The sequence below is a fragment of the Ranitomeya variabilis genome, chromosome 6, assembly GCF_051348905.1.
Source record: "Ranitomeya variabilis isolate aRanVar5 chromosome 6, aRanVar5.hap1, whole genome shotgun sequence".
In the NCBI taxonomy this organism is placed as follows: domain Eukaryota; kingdom Metazoa; phylum Chordata; class Amphibia; order Anura; family Dendrobatidae; genus Ranitomeya; species Ranitomeya variabilis.
Genome location: NC_135237.1, coordinates 559654667 through 559671416, shown reverse-complemented (window position 1 = coordinate 559671416; position 16750 = coordinate 559654667). Strand labels below are relative to the sequence as shown.

The 16750-nt window shown below is 46.9% G+C and overlaps 1 protein-coding gene across 1 annotated transcript in view; it reads left to right on the top strand.

The window, feature by feature from the left end:
- Positions 1–16750, top strand: part of LOC143783081 (uncharacterized) — a 76141-nt gene that overhangs the window by 28013 nt on the left and 31378 nt on the right. The window contains exon 16 of the mRNA XM_077271317.1: positions 8600–8698. Coding sequence (XP_077127432.1) covers positions 8600–8698 — 99 coding nt within the window. The remainder of the gene's footprint in view (positions 1–8599; positions 8699–16750) is intronic.

Here is a 16750-nt window from a genome sequence, read left to right as displayed (position 1 = left end):
GTAGTTATATTCTTGTACATAGGAGCAATATTATAGTAGTTATATTCTTGAATATAGGGGCAGTATTATAGTAGTTATATTCTTGTATATAGGGGCAGTATTATAGTAGTTATATTCTTGTACATAGGGGCAGTATTATAGTAGTTATATTCTTGTACATAGGGGGCAGTATTATAGTAGTTATGTTCTTGTACATAGGAGCAGTATTATAGTAGTTATATTCTTGTACATATGAGCAGTATTATAGTAGTTATATTCTTGTATATAGGGGCAGTATTATAGTAGTTATATTCTTGTACATAGGGCGGCAGTATTATAGTAGTTATATTCTTGTACATAGGGGCAGTATTATAGTAGTTATGTTCTTGTACATAGGAGCAGTATTATAGTAGTTATATTTTTGTACATAGGAGCAGTATTATAGTAGATATATTCTTGTACATAGGGGCAGTATTATAGTAGTTATATTCTTGTACATAGGAGCAGTATTATAGTAGATATATTCTTGTACATAGGGGCAGTATTATAGTAGTTATATTTTTGTACATAGGAGCAGTATTATAGTAGTTATATTCTTGTACATATGAGCAGTATTATAGTAGTTATATTCTTGTACATAGGGACAGTATTATAGTAGTTATATTCTTGTACATAGGGCGGCAGTATTATAGTAGTTATATTCTTGTACATAGGGGCAGTATTATAGTAGTTATATTCTTGTACATAGGAGCAGTATTATAGTAGTTATATTCTTGTACATAGGAGCAGTATTATAGTAGTTATATTCTTGTACATAGGGGCAGTATTATAGTAGTTATGTTCTTGTACATAGGAGCAGTATTATAGTAGTTATATTCTTGTACATATGAGCAGTATTATAGTAGTTATATTCTTGTACATAGGGGCAGTTGTCATGGTTCTCAATGGCAAGAGAACGTAGTAAAGCATACAAAAGGACTAGCTCTTGGAAGATGGGAACTCGAGCTGACTGTGAGCTAAACCTACCGCACAACTAACACTGGCCGGGTAGCGTGCCTACGTTTTATCCCTAGACGCCCAGCGCCAGCCGGAGGACTGACTGACCCTAGCAGAGGAAAATACAGACCTGACTTACCTCTAGAGAAATTTTCCCCGAAAGGCAGACAGTAGCCCCCACATATATTGTCGGTGATTTCAGAGGAAATTGACATACGAAGTATGAAAATAGGTTTAGCAAATTGAGGTCCGCTTACTAGATAGTAGGAAGACAGAAAAGGGAACTACACAGTCAGCTGAAAAACCCTTTCAAAACACCATCCTGAAATTACTTTAAGACTCTAATATCAACTCATGACACCAGAGTGGCAATTTCAGCTCACAAGAGCTTCCAGCCTCAGAAATATTCAATCACAGAGAACTGGAACAAAAATGCAAAACAAACTTAGGACTAAAAGTCCAACTTAGCTGATAGTAGTCTAGGAGCAGGAACATGCAACAGAAAGGCTTCTGGTAACATTGTTGGCCGGCATAGAAATGACTGAGGAGCAAGGTTAAATAGAAAACTCCCACATCCTGATGGAAACAGGTGAACAGAGAAGATGAAGCACACAAGTGCAGTACCGCTAGTGACCACCGGGGGAGCCCAGAAACCAAATTCACAACAGTACCCCCCCTCAAGGAGGGGGCACCGAACCCTCACCAGAACCACCAGGGCGATCAGGATGAGCCCTATGAAAGGCACGGACCAAATCGGAGGCATGAACATCAGAGGCTGTCACCCAAGAATTATCCTCCTGACCGTAGCCCTTCCACTTGACCAGATACTGAAGTCTCCGTCTGGAAACACGGGAGTCCAAGATCTTCTCGACAACGTACTCCAACTCACCCTCAACCAACACCGGAGCAGGAGGCTCAACGGAAGGCACAACCGGTACCTCATACCTGCGCAACAATGACCGATGGAAGACATTATGAATAGAAAAAGATGCAGGGAGGTCCAAACGAAAGGACACAGGGTTAAGAATCTCCAATATCTTGTACGGGCCGATGAACCGAGGCTTAAACTTAGGAGAAGAAACCTTCATAGGGACAAAACGAGAAGACAACCACACCAAGTCCCCAACACAAAGACGAGGACCAACACGACGACGGCGGTTGGCAAACTGCTGAGTCTTCTCCTGGGACAACTTCAAATTGTCCACCACATGCCCCCAAATCTGATGCAACCTCTCCACCACAGCATCCACTCCAGGACAATCCGGAGACTCCACCTGACCGGAAGAGAAACGAGGATGAAACCCCGAATTACAGAAGAAAGGAGAAACCAAGGTGGCAGAACTAGCCCGATTATTGAGGGCAAACTCCGCCAAGGGCAAAAAGGCAACCCAATCATCCTGATCCGCAGACACAAAACACCTCAAATAAGTCTCCCAGGTCTGATTAGTTCGCTCGGTCTGGCCATTAGTCTGAGGATGGAAAGCAGACGAAAAAGACAAATCAATGCCCATCCTAGCACAGAATGCTCGCCAAAATCTAGACACGAATTGAGTTCCCCTGTCAGAAACGATATTCTCCGGAATACCATGCAAGCGAACCACATTTTGAAAAAACAGAGGAACCAGCTCGGATGAGGAAGGCAATTTAGGCAAGGGGACCAAATGGACCATCTTAGAGAAACGGTCACACACCACCCAGATGACAGACATCTTCTGAGAAACAGGGAGATCAGAAATAAAATCCATGGAGATGTGAGTCCAAGGCCTCTTCGGAATAGGCAAAGATAACAACAATCCACTAGCCCGAGAACAACAAGGCTTGGCCCGAGCACAAACATCACAAGACTGCACAAAACCTCGTACATCTCGCGACAGGGAAGGCCACCAGAAGGACCTAGCCACCAAATCCCTGGTACCAAAGATTCCAGGATGACCAGCTAACGCAGAAGAATGGACCTCCGAGATGACTCTACTGGTCCAATCATCCGGAACAAACAGTCTACCAGGCGGGCAACGATCAGGTCTATCCGCCTGAAACTTCTGCAAGACCCGTCGCAAGTCTGGGGAAACAGCAGATAATATCACTCCATCCTTAAGGATACCTGTAGGTTCAGAATTACCAGGGGAATCAGGCTCAAAACTCCTAGAAAGGGCATCCGCCTTCACATTTTTAGAACCCGGTAGGTAAGAAACCACAAAATTAAACCGAGAGAAAAATAACGACCAGCGCGCCTGTCTAGGATTCAGGCGCCTGGCAGACTCAAGATAAATCAAATTCTTGTGGTCGGTCAATACCACCACCTGACGTCTAGCCCCCTCAAGCCAATGACGCCACTCCTCAAAAGCCCACTTCATAGCCAAGAGCTCCCGATTACCAATATCATAATTTCGCTCAGCGGGCGAAAATTTACGAGAAAAGAACGCGCAAGGTCTCATCACGGAGCAGTCGGAACTTTTCTGCGACAAAACCGCCCCAGCTCCGATTTCTGAAGCGTCGACCTCAACCTGAAAAGGAAGAGTAACATCAGGCTGACGCAATACAGGGGCGGAAGAAAAGCGGCGCTTAAGCTCCCGAAAGGCCTCCACAGCAGCAGGGGACCAATCAGCAACATCAGCACCCTTCTTAGTCAAATCAGTCAACGGCTTAGCAACATCAGAAAAACCAGTTATAAATCGACGATAAAAATTAGCAAAGCCCAAAAACTTCTGAAGGCTCTTAAGAGAAGAGGGTTGCGTCCAATCACAAATAGCCTGAACCTTGACAGGGTCCATCTCAATGGAAGAGGGGGAAAAAATGTACCCCAAAAACGAAATCTTTTGAACACCAAAAACACACTTAGAACCCTTTACACACAAGGAATTAGAGCGCAAAACCTGAAAAACCCTCCTGACCTGTTGGACATGAGAGTCCCAGTCATCCGAAAAAATCAAAATATCATCCAGATACACAATCATAAATTTATCCAAATATTCACGGAAAATGTCATGCATAAAAGACTGAAAGACTGAAGGGGCATTTGAAAGACCAAAAGGCATCACCAAATACTCAAAGTGGCCCTCGGGCGTATTAAATGCGGTTTTCCACTCATCCCCCTGCTTAATTCGCACTAAATTATACGCCCCACGAAGATCAATCTTAGAGAACCACTTGGCCCCCTTTATTCGAGCAAACAAATCAGTAAGCAGTGGCAAAGGATACTGATATTTAACCGTGATTTTATTCAAAAGCCGATAATCAATACACGGCCTCAAAGAGCCGTCTTTCTTAGCCACAAAGAAAAAACCGGCTCCTAAAGGAGATGACGAAGGACGAATATGTCCCTTTTCCAAGGACTCCTTAATATATTCCCGCATAGCAGCATGTTCAGGCACAGATAGATTAAATAAACGACCCTTTGGAAACTTACTGCCCGGAATCAGATCTATAGTACAATCGCAATCTCTGTGCGGAGGTAGTGAACCAAGTTTAGGCTCCTCAAAAACGTCACGATAATCAGATAAAAATTCCGGAATCTCAGAGGGAATAGATGACGAAATGGAAACCAAAGGTACGTCCCCATGAGTCCCCTGACATCCCCAGCTTAACACAGACATTGCTTTCCAGTCAAGGACTGGGTTATGAGATTGTAACCATGGTAATCCGAGCACCAACACATCATGTAGATTATACAACACAAGGAAGCGAATAATCTCCTGGTGATCCGGATTAATACGCATAGTCACTTGTGTCCAGTATTGTGGTTTATTACTAGCCAATGGCGTGGAGTCAATACCCTTCAGAGGTATAGGAACTTCCAGAGGCTCTAAATTAAACCCACAGCGTTTGGCAAAGGACCAATCCATAAGACTCAAAGCGGCGCCAGAGTCGACATAGGCGTCCGCGGTAATAGACGATAAAGAGAAAATCAGGGTCACAGATAGAATAAACTTAGACTGTAAAATGCCAATTGAAACAGACTTATCAACCTTCTTAGTACGTTTAGAGCATGCTGATATAACATGAGTTGAATCACCACAATAGAAGCACAACCCATTTTTTCGCCTAAAATTCTGTCGTTCGCTTCTGGACAGAATTCTATCACATTGCATAATCTCTGGCGCCTTCTCAGTAGACACCGCCAAATGGTGCACAGGTTTGCGCTCCCGCAAACGCTGATCAATCTGAATGGCCATTGTCATGGACTCATTCAGACCTGTAGGCACAGCGAACCCCACCATAACATCTTTAATGGCATCAGAGAGACCCTCTCTGAAATTCGCCGCCAGGGCGCACTCATTCCACTGAGCAAGCACAGACCACTTGCGACATTTTTGGCAGTATATTTCAGCCTCATCTTGCCCCTGAGACAGGGCCATCAAGGTTTTTTCAGCCTGAATCTCTAAATGAGGTTCCTCATAAAGCAACCCCAATGCCAGGAAAAACGCATCCACATTGAGCAACGCAGGATCCCCTGGCGCCAAAGCAAATGCCCAATCCTGAGGGTCGCCCCGGAGCAAGGAAATTACAATCCTGACCTGCTGTGCAGGATCTCCAGCGGAGCGAGATCTCAGAGACAAAAATAATTTACAATTATGTTTGAAATTCTGGAAGCGAGATCTATCCCCGGAGAAAAATTCAGGTAAAGGAATTCTAGGTTCAGATATAGGAGCATGAATTACAAAATCCTGCAAACTTTGAACCTTCATAGCGAGATTATTCAAACCTGTAGCTAAACTCTGCTGATCCATTTTTATCAGGTGAAATCAGAACCATTCAAGGATTAGAAGGAGAGAGAGATGAAGGCTGCAGTAAGCAGAGATGCAAGTGAATCAACTAATGAGCAAACTCAGAAAAAAGAAAAAAAAAAATCTCTGCAGGGTTCTTTTCTCTCCTTTCTTCTGCAAATTATTTTAACCCTTGGCCGGCCAAACTGTCATGGTTCTCAATGGCAAGAGAACGTAGTAAAGCATACAAAAGGACTAGCTCTTGGAAGATGGGAACTCGAGCTGACTGTGAGCTAAACCTACCGCACAACTAACAGTGGCCGGGTAGCGTGCCTACGTTTTATCCCTAGACGCCCAGCGCCAGCCGGAGGACTGACTGACCCTAGCAGAGGAAAATACAGACCTGACTTACCTCTAGAGAAATTTTCCCCGAAAGGCAGACAGTAGCCCCCACATATATTGTCGGTGATTTCAGAGGAAATTGACATACGAAGTATGAAAATAGGTTTAGCAAATTGAGGTCCGCTTACTAGATAGTAGGAAGACAGAAAAGGGAACTACACAGTCAGCTGAAAAACCCTTTCAAAACACCATCCTGAAATTACTTTAAGACTCTAATATCAACTCATGACACCAGAGTGGCAATTTCAGCTCACAAGAGCTTCCAGCCTCAGAAATATTCAATCACAGAGAACTGGAACAAAAATGCAAAACAAACTTAGGACTCAAAGTCCAACTTAGCTGATAGTAGTCTAGGAGCAGGAACATGCAACAGAAAGGCTTCTGGTAACATTGTTGGCCGGCATAGAAATGACTGAGGAGCAAGGTTAAATAGAAAACTCCCACATCCTGATGGAAACAGGTGAACAGAGAAGATGAAGCACACAAGTGCAGTACCACCAGTGACCACCGGGGGAGCCCAGAAACCAAATTCACAACATAGGGGGCAGTATTATAGTAGTTATATTCTTATATATAGGAGCAGTATTATAGTAGTTATATTCTTGTACATAGGAGCAGTATTATAGTAGTTATATTCTTGTACATAGGAGCAGTATTATAGTAGTTATATTCTTGTACATAGGAGACAGTACACAGGTGTCTATAATCCTGGAATCAGTGAGTGGCCGGTATATAGGGCTTCAGATACTCACTGTGCTGTTTGGTGACACGGTGTGTATCACACTCAACATGGACCAGAGGAAGCGAAGGAAAGAGTTGTCTCAGGAGACTAGAAAGTAAATTATAGGCAAACATGTTACAGGTAAAAGTTATAAGACCATCTCCAAGCAGCTTGATGTTCCTGTGACTACAGCTGCACATATTATTCAGAAATGTAAGATCCATGGGACTGTAGCCGACCTCCCTGGACTTGGCCGCAGGAGGAACATTGATGGCAAATCAAATGGATAATACGAATGGTAACAAGAGCCCAGAAAAACTTCTAAACAGATTAAAGGTGGACATCAAGCTCAAGGAACATCAGTGTCAGATCGCACCATCTGTCATTGTATGAGCCAAAGTGGACTTCATGGGAGACGACCAAGGAGGACACCATTGTTGAAAAAAAAATCATAAAAAAGCCAGACTGGAGTTTGCCAAACTAGATGTTGACAAGCCACAAACCTTCTGGGAGAATGTCCTATGGACAGATGAGACAAAAATGGAACTTTTTGGCAAGGCACATCAGTTCTATGTTCACAGTTGGAAAAATGAAGCATATCAAGAAAAGAACACTGTCCCTACTGTGCAACATGGAGGAGGCTCTGTTATGTTCTGGGGCTGCTTTGTTGCATCTGGCACATGGTGTCTAGAATCTGTGCAGGGTACAATGAAATCTCAAGACTATCAAGGGATTCTAGAGAGAAATGTGCTGCCCAGTGTCAAAAAGCTTGGTCTCAGTCACAGGTCATTGGTCTTGCAACAGGATAATGACCCAAAATACACAGCTAAAAACACCCAAGAATGGCTAATAGGAAAACACTGGACTATTCTGAAGTGGCCGTCTATGAGCCTCGATCTAAATCCTATTGAGCATCTTTGGAAAGAGCTGAAACATGTCGTCTGGAAAAAGGCGACCTTCACACACGAGAACTGGAGCGGTTTGCTCTTGAGGACTGGGCCAAAATACCTGTCGAGAGGCGCAGAAGTCTCATCGACAGTTACAGGAATCGTCTGATTGCAGTGATTAAAATATTAAGTTCTGTCCAGGCCAATTTCATGAGTTTTATTTTTATAAAAATTCTGTGGAAGCATGGCTGACTAGCAATGTCTGACTTTCATTTGTTCATTTTCATAGATCCTTTTTATTTATTATTACTTTTGTCAGATTCAAGTTACTGTGTTTCTGTGACCATTGTGGGTTTTTCTGTCATTAATGAGAGGCACCAACAATTTTGACCACGTGTGTATGTGTTATACTTGGGTGTTGAAGATAAAATGGTGGCAATATACATTCTACAGTTAATATGAACATTGTATCCCCCTAATGTCTTAGGGAGTGAGTAGTGACATATATTGAGGTGCGCTGTATGTACTAATTAGCCTTTTTGGAGTGCTGCGTTTTGGTTACAGCATACTGTCGTGCCATGCAGTAGTTGCCATTACTATGTACAATAACATTTCAACTTTGGCGTAAATGTGAATAATTTTTTTTTTTCATGCCATTATTTTGTAATTTGAGATAAAGTGAATAATAATCTTTGGCGGCTGATTTTGTTATGATCTAAGCTGTAAAGGAAAGGTTTTGTCATAGGTTATTGATGTGTATTTTCACACTGGTTCCTATTTCATACATGGTTATTTTTCTAGCAGAACATGTTAGAAATAATAAACATTGATTTCCTAATTACTTCTCGGCCCAGTGAGGATGGAAATAAATAAGAACATTAGAGCCTTAATTTTCCCCTGTTTTGTTGTAGAACGGATGGTCGCCATTGCTTGTGGCTGCGGAGAGAGGTCATATCGGCATTGTGAAGATCCTGTTGCAGAATCATGCGAGAGTGGATGTGTTTGATGAGGTAGTATACCACAAGGCCCCAATATACTGTCACATTACCCCACTTTATTCCACAGCGAAAACAAAAATAACCCTTCAAGTAAAAACTTTTGAAATTTTGCTTCCACTCAAGTTTCTTGCTTGAATCCATTGTTCTTACTGAATGAGATCTATCAGCTCTTTACACTTTTTCTTTCTCCTTTTGTTGTGAGCAGAATAAATCTATTCATGACGATACATCACGACACTGTGGACATCAGTAGTTTAAGGCTATTTAACTTATCATAGTGAAATGGGCAATGCAGTTCTTGATAATCTGATGATTAGGTCACATTAAATGTACTTTTCACCCTCTGATACATAGGGAGTTTAGTATAGTATCCATTACTTGCTTGTCCTCACAAAACATTGCTGTTGCCTGTCTCTTCTATCGGTATCTTCCAATGATCTGACAACTTTATCATCGAAACTAAACTTCCCATATTTTTCTTATGGCTTGTTGTCTAGTACATTTGGAATTGTATAAGACATAAGAAATAGGGAAAACTAGAGAAGTTAATTATTTGATTTGTAGGGTTGTATAGCATAGTATAACCTCACAGTAACACCAAACCTATAATTTTTGGGATAAATGTATCTAATGGGATAGTTAGTTTTCCTTGTGCTTATGCTGTCTTTATTAAAACCAAATATATAAAGTTTTGCACATTGTTTGTTAAATTTAGTAGAATGTTTTTCTTTTTTTAAGCCACCTCTCACTGAAGTGAAAATTGAATTTTTTTTTTCAAAGATGGAATTCAGACATCATGCAAGACCTATTTACCTAACTAACCACGTCCACTTCCCTGACCACTTTTTAAAAGTGTTAAGAGCAGTGTTAAGATGAAAACAGCCTTGATAAGTTCCACCCAATGTAATCATGGTTATATGTACAATGCAATTTTTGATTATTCATCCCATACATATGGAGCGCCCCCACACCGCCGCAGGGCCGAGGGGTACCCGGAGCCGGGCCTCTAGGTCTCAGTCCTGGGGTTGTCACGGTGGCTAGACCCGGTCCGTGGCCCTGTCTGTCAATGGGGGACGTCCGGTGCAATAAGTGGTGTGGTAATGGTGCAGGTCGCGGTAAATAACGAGGACACCAGTTTGCAGTCTCTTTACCTCTTTACTGAAGATGTTGGAGACCTCAGTCCAGAGCACTGTTAACTGGGTTTTCAGAGACCGGCCGGTCCAACGACACATCAGGAGTTCTCCTCACAGGTGGGAATCAGTATCTACCTTCTAGCGCTGTGTGTTGTAGTTCTTCCCTGCTGAGCTCCCGGGATAGTCCTCACAACTGTTTCTTTCTGTCTCTACTGTTCGTTCTCCGTCCTCCAGGTGATATGGTAGGACGCACCCGTATGACGGGGTAGGCCTGGAGTTCTTCCGGGACTCTAGAGTCGCCCCTCTCCCACAGCTGCCTCCGTTGTCTGCTTAGGTGTTAAGTGAGACAGCCAACCTGTAATTAGCTGTCCTGCCGTGGTTTGCAATGTACTTAAAGTCTCTTACTTGCTCGGCGTTCCGGCCACCGATTGTTTGCGCCTCAGCAAGGTGCTGCCTCTTTCAACAAAACCCCTGCTGGTATTCTCCTTTTCTGTATTCCCGTTGTTTGCTGGTTAGTTCTGCTCTGAGGAGTCTGCCAGGAGCCCCATCCCTGACAGGTCCTCTCACTAGCTCTTCCCAGCTACTTCTCCCTGTCTTCCTGTCCAACCCCCAGTTTTACCAGAGTTGTGAGGAGTGGCCTACTAGATAGGACCACCCCCCCTGGTGGCCGGAGTGTGAAGTGTGGTGAGAATGTACCTGGTCAGAGAAACTCCTTAGTGCAATCAGACGTACCATAGCTCCCCATAGTGGCGGAGCCACAGTACTGCAACAACCAGGACTCTGGGGTGCTGCACTCCCCCCCGGTTAAATCCAGTACTCCGGGACTGGGAAAACAAGAACAATAATACATGTTAACAGGAAACACACAAACTTTTGAAATAGCATAACAATTGAACATAACAATGCTTCCCTTTACGGGAGGTGAGGATTCTTGAACGTTGCAAAAGTTAGGTCATGCACAGTTTATGACTCTCAGTTCAGTGGTTGAAACAGCGGGGACCCCGGGTAAACAAAGGGGTCCCCCTTATGAAAGTTTTTGAGCAATTCACTGTCCATTACTCTATTGTCCATTTTAACAACCTGTAACAAAAAGATATGCATACAAACATTTTTAATGAAATAGCAGCCCTTATCAATACCTCCACATTTTGTAGCGGAGGGGAGTTTGGTTCTGTGTGCTGCGTGTGGACCTTCGCAGCGCAGGGGTTGCTATTGGCCTAACAGGGCCCGCTATGCTTGCTACCGCTGGTGTAGTGCGCTGTCTTCTAACTACACTTCTAGTGAGTCTGGGTAGCACTGGCAGGTTGGGGCTCTCAGAACTGCTGCTATCAACAGTGGGTACGGCAGGCTCACTGATAGCAGAGGGAGGATTTGCCGGTTCAACGGTTGGCATGGCTTCTTCAGGCAAGGCTTGTTGAGGTTGCGGGGCCGGATGATCTGGTTCCACCATTGTTTCTGGCGGGTCCGGCTGTTCAAACATTACAACAGGTACCGCAACTGCTTGGTTTATCAGAGTCCAGGACTGGGGAAAGTCACCAAGGACAGTATGGAACATTTTCTCCTTTTCCACCGGCGGGGAGATTTCTGGGGCCGTGCCCCTCTCTTTCAATTTATCGGGGCAGACCTTAAGGTGATCCCTGGATACCGCTGTCGAGGTCTCCCCTTTGTCCTTGCTAATGAGACAGACCTTAGTGTTGTCGAAGTCGGATGGCAAGATGGTATACGGTTCCGCTTCCCATTGGTCATCGAGCTTGTGTAACCTCCTCTTTCGTTTAAGCACTTGCTCACCAGGTGACAGGGGAATCGCAGGAGCGTGTTGGTTGTAGTCCCTTTCTTGCCTCTGCCTAGCCTGGGCGAGACTTCTCTCCACACACTCTTGCACTTTGCGGTACCTTCGCTGCCTTTCTGCATCCCAATCCGCATCCGGCGAGGTATCTTCGGGTACTAGGACCCCCATGTCCAGATCAACGGGTAACCGACTAGACCTTCCTCGCATCAGGTACGCTGGAGTACAGTTGGTGGAACTTACTGGGATGTGGTTGTACATATCCACCAAGTCAGGCAACTTTGTCGGCCACAGATTCCGTTCCTCCACAGGCAAGGTCTTCAATAAATCGATTACTACCTGGTTCATCTTCTCGCACATCCCGTTGGTTTGAGGGTGGTACGGTGTAGTTCTGATCTTCTTACACCCGTACAACTGGCAGAATTCTTGGAATACTTCTGCTTCAAAGGCAGGTCCCTGGTCGGTCAGTACCTTCTCTGGGTAGCCATGGGGCCTACAAAAGTGCTGCTGGAAGGCCCTGGCGGCAGTCCTGGCCGTTAGATCTTTAACAGGCACAACCACCAGAAACCTGGAGTAGTGGTCCACGATGGTAAGGGCGTAGATATAGCCCGACCGGCTAGGTGTCAGCTTCACATGATCCAGCGCGACCAGTTCAAGCGGCCGTTTGGTGATGATAGGCCGCAGGGGGGCCCGTTGGCTGTCACGGTCCTTTCTGCGCAGACTACATGGACCACACTCCCGACACCACTTCTCAATGGTTCTCTTCATGCCAATCCAATAGAACCTCCCTCGGAGTAGCTTCTCCAGCTTCTTCCATCCGAAGTGTCCGGCTCCATCATGGTAGGCTCCCAGAACCATGGGCGCATCTCGCCTTGGCACCACTATCTGCCACACCAATTCATGAGTACGTGGGTCGATGCTCCTCCTGCACAGCTTGCCATCATGGATAAACAGCTTGCTTCTTCCCTTCCACAGCTGTTGGGTTTCTTGTGGATCATCTGGGCCAGGGTGCAACCCAGCCTGCGTCAAGAGCTCCTTCACCTGACGGACCGCGGGGTCACTATCCTGGGTTTCTGCCCATCCGTGGTGGGGCAGGGGATTCAGCGTGGCATCCGGTTGGTTCTTGTGCCTGTTCTTCACGTGGTGAGAGCTCTGAGTGGCTTTGGGGCGATGGAAGGCAGGCAGCTCCACCTCTTCAAGTGCCTCCGGGTCTTCTCCCACTTCTGGTAAATTGGGCATTCGGGACAAAGCATCGGCATTGGCATTCTGGTGCCCTGCCCGATATTTGATGGTGAAATCATAGTTGGACAGCCGGGCCATCCACCGCTGTTCCAAGGCCCCGAGTTTGGCGGTATCCAGATGCGTTAGCGGATTGTTGTCCGTGAAGACGGTGAATTTCGCGGAAGCCAGGTAGTGCTTAAACCTCTCCGTCACTGCCCAGACAAGGGCAAGGAATTCCAGTTTGAAGGAACTGTAGTTGTCAGGGTTCCTTTCCGTGGGACGGAGTTTCCTGCTGGCGTAAGCGATCACTCTTTCCTTGCCGTTCTGGACCTGAGACAGCACGGCTCCTAGTCCCACATTACTGGCATCTGTGTACAGCACAAACGGTTGGTCGTATTCGGGGTAAGCCAGTACCTCTTCCCCCGTCAGCGCCGACTTCAAGCAGGTGAAGGATTCCTCCAGCTCTTCGTTCCAATCAAAGGGGGTTTTCCTCCCCTTGGTCTTCTTTGGTTGGCCCACCAGCAGATTTTGCAAGGGTGCGGCCTTCTTGGTGAAATCTTTAATGAATCTCCGGTAGTAACCTACCAACCCGAGGAACTGCCGGACTTCGTGGAGGTCACTAGGCTTTGGCCAGTCCTGGATCACTGTGACCTTGTCGGGGTCTGGGGCCACTCCTTCAGCGCTCACCACATGGCCCAGGTACTGCACTTTTGGTTTCAGCAGATGACACTTGGACGGTTTCACTTTTAGGCCGAATTTGGACAAGGCTTCAAACACCTCGGCCAGGTGCTTCAGATGGTCTTCGTAGGTTTTAGAGAAGACTATGACGTCATCCAGATATAGCAGCACGGTTTCAAAGTTCAGGTGTCCCAGGCAGCTCTCCATCATCCTCTGGAACGTTCCGGGAGCATTGCACAATCCGAAGGGCATGTAGTTGAACTCACAGAGGCCCATTGGCGTCGTGAAGGCCGTCTTTTCCTTGTCCGCCTCCGCCACAGGAACCTGCCAGTACCCACTGGTGAGATCTAAGGTAGAGAAATAGTTAGCAGATTTTAAAGCAGCCAGAGACTCCTCTATCCTGGGCAGTGGGTATGCGTCCTTATGTGTAATGCGATTCAACTGTCTGTAATCAACACACATCCTCATTGTACCATCTTTCTTTTTAACAAGGACTAACGGAGCCGCCCAGGGGCTACAGCTGTCTCTCACCACCCCAGCCTCCTTCATTTCCCGCAACATGTCCTTGGCACACTGGTAATGAGCTGGGGGTACAGGGCGATATCTCTCTTTTATGGGTCGATGATCTCCCGTGGGGATGTGATGTTGGATCCCTTTCACCTGCCCAAAATCTGAGGGGTGTTTGCTGAATACCTGTTCGTACTCGTGTACCACCCTGTAAGCCCCCTGTATTTGATGAGATGGGGTAGAGTCAGTGCCCACATGCAATTCCCGACACCAATCTTTCGAGTGCTCTGCAGAACCTTTGTTCTCCGCCACGTTTGACGGGCCCAAGGGTTCAGGTGTCTGTATTACACTATTATTGACAGTGAACAGTTTGGCGAGCGTAGTATACTTGGTTAGGTGGACCTCTTCCTCCCCACAATTGAGTACACGTACAGGCACTCTCCCCTGTCGGACGTCTACCACCCCCCGGGCTGTCAGAACAGTAGGCCTATTGTCTGAATATACAGGTTCTACCAAGGCCTGGTAGTCCTTACCCCTGAGGCCTATGGCTGCTCGACACCATATTAACATTTCACTCTTGGGAGGTATCACGATGGGGTTTGAATCACTTACAGTGACACGACCAATCTCACCACCAGTCAGCTCTACCTGCTGTCTCTGCATCAGAGCTCTGATTTCCTTCTGCAGGGCACGTTGCTCACTGTGGCCAGCGTTTTCTGCCACCTGTTGCAACAAAACAATCACTTCTGCAAGACAATTTTCTATAACATTAGTACCAAGAGTCATCATGGGATTACATTCTCGACGATCAATATCTACAATCACAATCCCTTGGGCTTTCAATTCCACCCGCCCCACTTTGATGGTGACCTCCTTATACCCCACTTGTGGCAATGGCTGACCATTACTGGCGATTATGGTGAAATCATCATCAGGGCCACGAGTAATATCAGCGTCCTCCCAATACCGTTTGTAGAGCACGTAAGGTATAGTCGTCACCTGAGAACCGGTGTCCAGCAAAGCATTCAAGGGGATTCCATCAATCACTACAGGGAGAACTGGTCGTCCTCCAATATACTTGGTTCTCCAATGCTGCGGGCCTGACCGTCCTACTCCTGGGGGTTGGCCCTTTGCCCCAGGGGTTGCTCGTTTAAAGGACAGTACCTTGCAAGATGGCCCACCTGGTGACAGCGGCGGCAGATGGGTCGTCCATCCTGGTGGAAGCGATCGTCGGGCCGGCTCCTGGTCGGCGGAGTCCTCCTCTGTCGCATCCAAGGGACATCCTCCGGGCTGGAAGCCAACTGGATCTTCTCTTTGGGGGCCTCCTGTAGGGACTGCACCGTCCGGGCCAGGGCAGCAACGCTCTTGGTTAGCTCTTGCATCTGGAGACGAAGTCCTGCAGGGGAGTCGTCCTCGAAGCTCTGGGCGTCGGCCTCCGTGGCAACTGGGGTATCCGATGCCACCTCCTGGTGGTATGTGAGAGCGGGGCGCCTGGGTGGTACTGCGCGGCTGGGCTGTCGCTCCTGCAATGCCTGGATAGCTTTATCTTTAAACTGCGCAAAAGTCAAGTCTGGATTTTGCATGGCCAGAAAGTGCAATTGGCCCCGCTGGTGACTGCACAGGAGCCCCTCAATGAACCGCTCCTTCAGGATTTTATCTTCATCCTGCATGCTGCCGGGGTCACTCTGCTTAATGGCCCGCATCGCTTCCTGGAGATTAAGGGCATAGTCCCGCAAGCTATCCTGTGACTTTTGTTTGCATCCATAAAAAGTCAGTTTAATCTCTGTAGCAGTGCGAGTATCAAAGGTGGCTTTAAGCTTGGCAAAAATCTGTTGTGCAGTTCCTTTATCCTCAGCGGGCCAGGATTTCAATTCTCTCAGAGCCGCCCCAAAGAGTTGGCCGGTTATCATATGGACCTTCTGGGGCTTGGTTAGGGGATAGAACTCGAGCAGGCTGCAGAGCCCTTCTTTAAAGTCAGTGAACGTATGCGCCTCCCCAGAGTATCGTGGGAGCCAGGCCGCTCCGGGCAGGTAGGGCATGGAGAAGGGCATTATGGCTTTTGCATTAGCGGCAGTGTCCGACTGGCTGATGGGGGCAGCGGGTTCTGCGGCAGTCAGTGGTGGTATTAGGGCCGCGGCTTCGCCCGCTGCGGGGACCGGAGCTGCCCCTGCGTCCGCGGCTGCGACCGCCACCTCCTCTCTTCCCGACTCGGACATGGCCGTCCCTTCCTCCCACTAACCTGCTGGAGGTTGGAGTTCCTCTTCCGGGATTGGCGCCTCACCGCGCTTTCCGTTCCGCGCTTCTTTTGGCTGATCCCGCCCACGTAGCTAGGCTCCTCCCTCCGCGCGCGGCAATGGCGAATTTTGGCGGCAAATGGCACAGCACAGTCTTTTCAATAAAGTACGGTCCAAGCACAATAACTCACAGTTCCAAGGCACACATGACCTGATTCTTCAGGCTTAAGTAAATCCTGTTCGTGACGCCAAGTTGGAGCGCCCCCACACCGCCGCAGGGCCGAGGGGTACCCGGAGCCGGGCCTCTAGGTCTCAGTCCTGGGGTTGTCACGGTGGCTAGACCCGGTCCGTGGCCCTGTCTGTCAATGGGGGACGTCCGGTGCAATAAGTGGTGTGGTAATGGTGCAGGTCGCGGTAAATAACGAGGACACCAGTTTGCAGTCTCTTTACCTCTTTACTGAAGATGTTGGAGACCTCAGTCCAGAGCACTGTTAACTGGGTTTTC